We start from the raw sequence: 9,247 nt of genomic DNA, 5'->3' as shown, positions 1-9,247 counted from the left end.
ATTGATATATGCATTTCCCGTGTATGTACAAATGACAATTAAATCAAACACGACGTGAAGAGTGCCTATAATGTATATGAATTATGTACGTCTTCAATCAACAGAATGCTCATTGGCTTCATATTTACAAGGCATTCACAGATAAATAAGCAACGATCAACGTGAATCTGAAAGAGTAGAGATCAGGTTGCATTCTTGCGTCTTTTATAAAGTATATACTCTTGAATGACCTTGATCGATGCGGATGTGACTCCATGAGTTTACAAGAGTCCTTTACTATCACAACTAACTCCTTAAATTTTTTTTTTTTTTATTACAAGTAAAAGAAATCGACCTGCAAAACTTGTACTCCATAGCTTCAGAAGAGATACTTAATCCAATAAGAAAATCTACGCATTTTTTCAACTATGTGATTTTCCCAAATAAGATTTACCATCTATTTTCAACAATAAAAGATTTTTAAATGCACCACACTTTGAGTTGTGACCCAATAGCCATGTACATGATCACCTAACAACATTTCATACTAAGCAACTCCATCCTGCATTTTGACTGAAAATGCTTATCTATCCCTTTGGCTTCAGTCTTTTCTGCATCAGCATCTACGCGTCCTCTCCTGACTATTCACTATTAAAACATTAAAAAAATAAAAGGTAAGTTAATCGTTTCACTTAATATAAAATGAAATCAACAATAAATTTCTTATTAAGTAAATACCTTTGTATCTCTTCCTCAATATTTAGTATCAAAGTTCTCTTGTTCTTGTCAGTGTTCACGAAGCTGGCTCATAATCAATGCTGATCTTAATCCACCAATTTGAAGTACTCCTTCGTTCCATGGAAAATTCGTATACACCTCTGCACCCGGGAAAATATACTTTCCAGGCTTCATTTGATAATACGTATTTTCTACAAAATTTTTATTGTATATTATATTAATGCAAAATGCTTATTGTGCTTTAATATTGATTAAAATACTTACCTGGGAGTCTTGATGCAAGGCTATCTCTATTCATGGGTTGCCAAGAATGGCCATCTAGTTTATGGAATTTTTTATTCTCATCGGTATTGTCCACATCGTTTTTTCTTTTCTGACAGTCAGAACTGCTACAACTGTCGCCCAATGCAGAGTCCATTACCGAATCAATCGATGCATGTCTGGGTTTCAAATCCATTTTATCAGATGACTTTGAAGGATCTGTATTTCCTTCTAAAGCAGAGTCATCTCTTAAACAATCTATTCTAGGGACAACGTGACATTCTTCAGAAATAAAAATTTCCTCTGTGGCTCTTGATGACGACTCGTAAGAAGTTGTTGGACTTTCGCCTGAACTTAAGGTAATGCTTTTACGAGATGAATTTTGAGACTTTGGACTGCTTTCCATCTCCGGCCTTAGTAAATTATTATCAAAACTTAAACTACCTAGCTGTCTCTCGTGACTTTCTTCAATAAATATAAAATTTTTAACTGTGTGTTCTGTATATTCCGAATGAAATGATAAATTTCTCACATCCGTATATTCACTATCTGAAATTGTATTGTCTCCTGCATAATCATTAGACTCCTCCGTATTTCGTCTTTTATGTCCTTCTTTTTTCCAAAGTCTATCATCTAGTAGTTTATTATCTTTACAATCATCTTTACTACTTCTCTGGATATTGTGTACTATAATATACAAATATTATGTAATAATTATCAAAATAAATTTTTGCATATATATTATATTGATCATTACTTTTCTTACCTTTCTGACTTTGACAATTTTTAGTATTTTCTGATATACTATCGTTATCACTGTCAGAGCTCGTATGTTTTGAAGTATCTTCATCAGTAAAATTCTTCTTCTCATAATAATCTACAATGCTTGAATAAAATTTTGTACATGATATAGGTTCATCTTCAAAAAGTTCTTTCAAATCCGAATCACTTTTAATTTTTTTCCATGGTCTATTATCCAGTGTATTACTTTTATCCTCGTCTTCTCGATCAAATACTCTCAATTCTCTTTTAGACGTAGATTCTACTAAGAAATTATTCTGTTCAACTTGTACACTATCTTGAGAAAAGTCCTGATTTGTCAACGTATCTTGACTTTGATCCCAAGAATCACTTATAGGAAACTCAGGTGGTAGTAGCCTAGAAGCTTCTTCTAATATATTATCACGCCAGCATACTTTTTTATAATTTCCATCCAACCTATAATAACCGAATACTTTGTTAATAATATATTTAAAGTAATTATTTTGAAGTTTTATTGTTAAATGTAAAACTTGACTTACATGTGACAAAGTTGATTAATAACTACATCCCCATCGCCTAAGAGTTCAACATCAAATTCCAAATGAGGAAGTGATTCGCGATTAATTAAAATTTGTGGGATATTTGCGGGAATTGAAGAAGGAATTAATGCAACAGGTCTAACTTTTAATGAAGAACCTATAACTATCAAAAGATCGCAAATATCCTTATCGCTTGCCATTGCATCGTGAAAAGCATCTGGCAAACCCTCTCCAAAGAAAACTATATCTGGTTTCATAACACCTTGTGCCACTAAATCTAAAATTAATTATGAAACATTTAATTTTTAAGTATAAAACCATAAAAGTAGCATCCATTAAAATTAACTCGATTGCAATTACCTCTGTAATTTTCATTGGGATTTGATTCAACTATAGAAGGTAATGATTGTTCTTGACACTTGGGGCACATTGGAATAGTTTGAGCAAATATTTCTTGTTTAACATCATCCGATCGAACTTGATATTTGCATTTTGTACAAGAAGCTGTTGCAAATGAACCTAAAAATAAATTTTATATAATTTGCTAATTAACATTAAGAATAATATAATTAATATTTTCATCTATTTACCGTGGCATTCAATTAAATTTTTAATCCCAGCTACTCTTTCTAAAGTATCGATATTTTGTGAATAATTTCGTAAAAGTTTCTTCTGCTTTTCCAACATTTTTATAAACTCATGACAAGGACTAGGTTTAAACTGTCCTGGATATATTTCACGAGCAAATTTGTAAAATGGTCTGGGATCTTGTGAAAAATAATTAATGTCAAACATTGCCTGTAAAAAATAAATTATTCAATTAAAATCATAATAAAGCTTCTGTTATTAGATTAAGAAATATATTAATATACTTGTGGATCAGGTAAATCTGGAAAATCTTGTGCTAATCTGGAGTAAATGCCATCTCTGCTTCTAAAGTCCGGAATACCACAACTAACACTTACACCGGCTCCAGTTAAAACAATAATATTCTTACTATTTCTAATAAGATTGACTACATCCAATATTGTATTAATGTGTGATAATTTTTGTCTCTTAGGTGGCTCTGACATCATGTTTATAACAATCTGTAATAATAAAATAAAAAATAAAAATAAAAATAAAATAAAAAATAAATAAATACAGTTGAACATAAATGTTTGGATAAACAAAAAATTAAAGTAATAATACAAACCCTCCATAATGTAATATCATCCACTTGTTCAGGGATTTCAGTAGGATCTGAGAAAAGAAGTTTAAGAACATCTCTAGGATCAGTTCCTAATTGTATTTGCTTCTGAACCCAAGACGATGCATTTCTCCATTCTAAGCTACCGTCTCCATCATCGGACAACATTGAAATTCCTGTTATATCGGATAAATTTGAAACGGTCGACGATACTTCATCCTTTTCATCAGCAGTATCGAGTCTAAAATATATGAATAAATTATATCGCTGATTTACTCTTACTTAACAATCTTACGAAACTGTAAAATAAAAAAAAAAAATCATAAAACTTACGGAAATCCTGTGTCGTCGCTCATTGAGTCGGTACGAGTTGGAGTTGACGAATTTGTTAAATCGCACGAGGTCGAGGCGGATTTAATACCGTCACTTAATTCGGAAAATCTATTATCATTCAATGAGGCTGCAATAAAAAATTTTCAAATTATATTTATTAATGATTTGAATTATTAATTATTAATTTACAATAGATTATTAACCGCTTTCATGTAATGCCGTCGTTAATATTAAAAACATTTTAACTCACGATTTTAAAACACAAAGGAAAAAATAAAAATATAAATAAGAAAACAAAATGAATAAATAATAAAAATGTTAATAATGTAGATATTATACGAATTTTGACACATGCATCAAAAGACAGCTGAGATAGAACGCGTGCGCATCTTGACAAACCAGCCTGACACTTTTGTTGTTGTCGATTTGTATCTCGACTCCCGTGTGCCATCTGTGAACGCAACCAACTATCCGATAATTTTACTATCAATGGACCTTTCCGTTATTCCCGCTTTAAAATTTTCCCGCTTGAAAGCTCAATCCACATCGTAACTCGTAACGCACAAATGGCACCCACTAAAAAGCCAATGCACCGAGAAAATCAACGTTCCCGTTAAAAAGCGCTCGACCAGTGCTCTTGATCGTGAAAATCGGTGCTAAAAATGCCAAAGCAGCGTAGATTCGGCGCCAAAGTGTCATGGCGGCGCCGCCCAACCGTGGCCGAGATCGGAACCCGCCCAACTCAAACGACCCCGAGGTTCTCGCAGCCCGCGATGTCGGCCATCTTGCAATCGTTGTGGCCAACGCTGGCCGATCCATATTTTTCGATAAATACCTTCGAAGTCCTCGGCGGAAGGGCTGGTCGACGTTTTGCCGTCGCTAATGCCAAGTCTAGGGTCGGGAGTCGTTCCGTACTCGTCGCGACCGACCTTCCGACGCTTAATTGGTGAGGAATATTCTGGTAGCTCCGAGCCCGACGCCATTTTAGGACAGCGATTGCAAGGCTGCAGCAGCGGCACGGCAGAGCGCTCACCTCGGCTCCCTACGCAGACATGCACTCGTCGCTCTCTCTCTCGAGTCTCGAGCTCCTCTCAGGCCGCCAGTCGCCGCCTCTGTAGTTGGCCAGCGCAAGAGGCTTCAACGCTCGGCAGATGTCGCCGTTGTGCCCGCACCCACGCAGCCCTGACCGTCAGGTGACGTCAAGATTACGGATACCAGGCCAAGCCAAGTACAAGACCCCCCCGAGCGTTTCGCTACCTGACCGTCGCGACACCCGCCTCGCTCGCTCGCCAGAGTGGACCTTTTCAAGTCCTCCCTTCACCCTGCCCGCTGCTCACACACGCCCCCTCTCCGGCTGCTCCTCCCCCGTCCCCAGGCCGTCAAGCGGCAACCAATCCCCGATTAGTCCCTCGATGAACATCGACCGCTCCAACGCCTTTTAAATTCCGATTCGACCGTCAGGCAGATAGACGAGTGCACGCACGCATGCATGCACGTATGTACGTACGTACGCACGCACCCACGCACCCACGCTTGCGATCCCTCCCCTCCCACACCCTTCCTGTCACTCGAGCATTTAATCTCCGTAGTTTTCCCGTCTTGCTCGCTCGTTCGCTCAACGCTTCTTATCCGACCTCGGCATCGCATTCTCCTCTGCCCATTTTTCCTTCGTATGCCCCCACGTGCTACCATGTGCGAGCTACAAGTACTCGGCTGGCTCGACAAGTTTTTACGCTACCGGCAATCACACGCAAAGAGCTTTTTTTTCTTTTTTTTTATTGTTTCTTTCTTTTGTATCGTTTCGTTTTACTATTTTTTTTTTTTTTTTTTTAATCAAACGGTCGATAAGACAGATAACTCGAAATTCATTGCCTTCGTTCTTCCTCACTGCTCCTCTGCGTGATCGTGTTCTCAGCTGCTCGACGCTCATCCTTCCTACCTTTTAAATTCCCCTGCATTAAATTTAGTTACCTTGCCCTATCTGCGATCTCAATGTACATCACATATCCAGCAAGGATTATGTATACATGTCACATTATGCACTATTAAAGCACAAATATCTTTGTCGTTAAATTAAAATTGCGATATATCTTGGATATTTTGTTTTAATGATTATAAAATTGAAGATCTTGTGTCTTGAATTATCACGTACAATGACATTAGTATTATCGTCGTTTTTAATAATATAATTTGCATTTGTTTAATACACCCAATTGGCGCTGAATACGCATATGAAAATATTGTTAAATAAATGTGAAAAACCATTTTACAACAATGATAGATGCATATATTAAAAAATTAAATTGTAAACTCTTAGTATAATACAACTCATAATTGTCTCTATTAATTTTATTTTATTCACAGTCATTTAACGTTACGCTTCTATATACTTTGCTTGCCTTCAAACGAACAAAAAATTGTAACTTGTCAATTGATTTGAATATTATGCTATTTGTATTTAAATTTGCCAGCCATTGGATTTCAATATTCTGTCGCTAATTGTTGTATAATGTATAATTATAATTTTCTTGGAATATTCATTGTTATTAATATGATTATAATTTGTCTTGTTTCATTCGTCAACGATGTTAGTTCGAAGCTCGTAGTAAGATTTGAAATGTCGCGCTTAAACAGTAGGGGCAATAAAAGCAAGTTGGATAGTTCCGGATATTTATCCTTGGTATATTGTCAGCCATGCTTTCACGTTCGTTACTACCAAAGTCTTTTTAAGCTGCACGATTAGCGAAGCAAAATGGTGAGTACGTGTAATCTATTGTAAAATAACGAATCACAAATTAAATCGAGCCGCACTTATAATTAAAAGTATCGGAAATGCGCGATTCATTATATTATAATGATATATTTTTAAGTGGATTTGTACTTTGGGAGAAAATTAAATATTTAATAACGTACGTTTCTTTTCCAATTATCAAATAAATCCGCGAAGGTAAACTAATTTTTATTGAGCATTACGTAGCTGACGTTAATTTACAAAATTTTTCGTACTTGGTAAAGTTCCAATTAATTTGTAAAACGTATTTACGAAGCAATACACACAATCAACAACCTAACCTATAAATAATTTTTGTTATGAATTTTTTGTAGACAGAAGTAACAATTCGCACTCGTAAATTTATGACCAATAGGTTGTTAAATCGAAAGCAGATGGTAAGTAGCTTCGATAGATTAATCCTGAGAATTTTAAAGAATACTTATACAAAGTTAAAGTTCCGTTTACAAATACACTATATTGTAGGTTGTGGATGTCCTACATGCAGGACAGCCATCCGTAAGGAAAACGGAAATTCGTGAAAAGTTGGCGAAAATATACAAAGTAACTCCAGATGTAGTATTTGTATTTGGTTTTCAAACAAATTTTGGTGGTGGTAAATCTACTGGTTTTGCTGTTATATATGATACCCTAGATTACGCAAAGAAATTTGAACCCAAATACAGGTTACAACGACATGGATTGTATGAGAAACAAAAGCAAACAAGAAAACAGAGGAAAGAGAGGAAAAACAGAATGAAGAAAGTTAGGGGGACAAAGAAAAGTAAAGTAGGGGCAGCAGCCAAAAAGGTACACATAGTTTATTTTAAATTCAACATACAGTTTCATTTTAATTATGAAACAATTTCATTCATATGTTTAAGCTTTTGTAATTTCATTTATAAGTATTAAATTGTGGTATTAAATATTTTAATTGGTGATGGTAATAACAATATTTATCAAAATTTTCATTTACTTTTGAGTAAGGAAATGTAAAAGTGCATGTTAATTGATCGATTCATTCAATGCCTTACTGCTTCTATATATTTTCATTCAAAATTTTAATTGGCATGATTAAGACAATCATCATTATTCAATCGTCGCATGAATTTATCTAGTAACTGATTATAAAAGTCTTTAAAATTAAATGTTAAATATTTTAAATATTTATGGGCAAATTTCTGACATTTCAATTTTAAATACAAAAATTAAAAATTAAATATATATTTTATTTTTGAATATTATTTTTCTTTTAACCCAAACAAATACCATTAAACATTACATAAATGTAAAAGATTTAATATTTTTGCATCAAATTTTTCAATTTTAATTTATAAAAGGCTTTAATAATCTTTTATATAATAAAGAGTCGATAATCAATATTTTTACCTATTAGTTTGTTAGTTATAATTATATTTTTATTATTATTAATAGCCTTAAAACGTTATATATTTTATGATTCTAACAATATAAAATTTAGCTATTCTTTGTTATCAAAATATATTTTATTTTTGTTTATTTTAAATTTTTTATTATAACAATGCCAAAGTACTTAAATAAGTAGATTTGTTGATTTCTAGAATTTCTAATATAAACTCGATTTATATTAGCATTATAACATTATGACAAGATAACATGAATTTTCATATTATATTTTAAGATAAATATTTTAGAGTTGCACAATGAAAAGATACTTTTTATTAACTCAAATTTATTTATTGAACTTATTAAAATTTATTTAAACTAAACTAATTTAGACTTATATATTTTTTTGGACAAATTTTTTATTTCTATGCAGGCACTATATCTTTTATTCAGTACTAAACCTTTCGTTAATATTTAAACAAAAATAAATTACTTTCATATATTAGCATGCAAGTAAAAAGTAAAATGTGGAAGTTAAAAGAAAACAATAAATAGTTTGATTTAAAAGTGATATTTATATGTACGAATTTTCTTAAACAATAATCAAGAGTAAGTCTATTATTAAATTGTAAAAATTTTTAAAGTCCTAAATGTGAAATATTCGTAAATCTGTACATCTTAAATATAACTGTTGATGTTTCGTCTTATTAAAATGAAGATGTTAAAACAATGAATTTCTACAATTTAAACATTTTGCTGTTTGTCCATAAATTTGCATTCGATTCACATTCTCATTTCGGTCGCTTTTAAAAGAGAATGTAAAAAGATATAAAATATAAGCTATAGAACTATTTGTCACAAAATTTTATTTAAAGTGTTTCTAGTATGGATTACATAATTATTATATGGATAAAAGAACAGGCAATCAAGATAAGCATATCTTCTAAACAGAATGATTTTATTCTACAGTATTCTAATAGAAGCACAGAGTTTATAAAAATGTTATACCATACGTATATACAAAATAGTTTTACTTTTTTAAATTTTAAAATAATAAAATAAAAACTATGAAATATTAAACATTTATACTAATTTATGTTAAATAGTATTTTATATTATTTTTATTTTTTCTATCATTTAAGTTATAAAGTCTTTATATGATAATAATAACAATACATTTTTAATACTTTTTCAAACTTTGAATTTATAATAAATATTAATGATATAAAGATTAACAATTGATGAAATTTGCCCATAATTTACATGCATGTAATGTCACAGGTATTATGTGTTTTTGTCAATATTTTAGGG

General features: G+C 32.3%; 2 protein-coding genes across 2 annotated transcripts in view; one reads left to right on the top strand and one right to left on the bottom strand.

Moving 5' to 3' along the window:
• Positions 1–306: 306 nt before the first annotated feature.
• Positions 307–4,987, bottom strand: LOC105364125 (NAD-dependent protein deacetylase sirtuin-1-like). Its single transcript, XM_011501989.1, has 11 exons — positions 4,637–4,987; positions 3,802–3,928; positions 3,475–3,709; positions 3,152–3,367; positions 2,870–3,077; positions 2,640–2,798; positions 2,280–2,556; positions 1,745–2,196; positions 982–1,665; positions 718–908; positions 307–627 (listed from the first exon to the last, which is right to left on the bottom strand). The coding sequence occupies exons 1-10, from the start codon at positions 4,782–4,784 to the stop codon at positions 766–768; spliced, it is 2,649 nt and encodes an 882-aa protein (XP_011500291.1). The 5' UTR covers positions 4,785–4,987; the 3' UTR covers positions 307–627; positions 718–765.
• Positions 4,988–6,459: 1,472 nt separating this feature from the next.
• RpS24 (ribosomal protein S24) overlaps positions 6,460–9,247 on the top strand; it is a 3,486-nt gene continuing 698 nt past the window's right edge. The window contains exons 1-3 of the mRNA XM_011501873.1: positions 6,460–6,556; positions 6,907–6,969; positions 7,058–7,381. Coding sequence (XP_011500175.1) covers positions 6,554–6,556; positions 6,907–6,969; positions 7,058–7,381 — 390 coding nt within the window. The 5' untranslated portion in view covers positions 6,460–6,553. The remainder of the gene's footprint in view (positions 6,557–6,906; positions 6,970–7,057; positions 7,382–9,247) is intronic.

Source organism: Ceratosolen solmsi, unplaced genomic scaffold (assembly GCF_000503995.2).
Source record: "Ceratosolen solmsi marchali unplaced genomic scaffold, CerSol_1.0 scaffold23, whole genome shotgun sequence".
NCBI classification, from domain to species: domain Eukaryota; kingdom Metazoa; phylum Arthropoda; class Insecta; order Hymenoptera; family Agaonidae; genus Ceratosolen; species Ceratosolen solmsi.
Note: the sequence above shows the minus strand (reverse complement) of the source record. Positions and strands in the feature narration are given on the sequence as shown.

Coding starts and splice junctions, on each gene's coding strand:
- LOC105364125 (XM_011501989.1), bottom strand. CDS start 4,784: ATGGCGTCGGGCTCGGAGCTACCAGAATATTCCTCACCAATTAAGCGT. Junction 3,710..3,801: donor AGCGACGACACAGGATTTCC/GTAAGTTTTATG, acceptor CATATATTTTAG/ACTCGATACTGCTGATGAAA. Junction 2,557..2,639: donor TCCCAATGAAAATTACAGAG/GTAATTGCAATC, acceptor AATTAATTTTAG/ATTTAGTGGCACAAGGTGTT.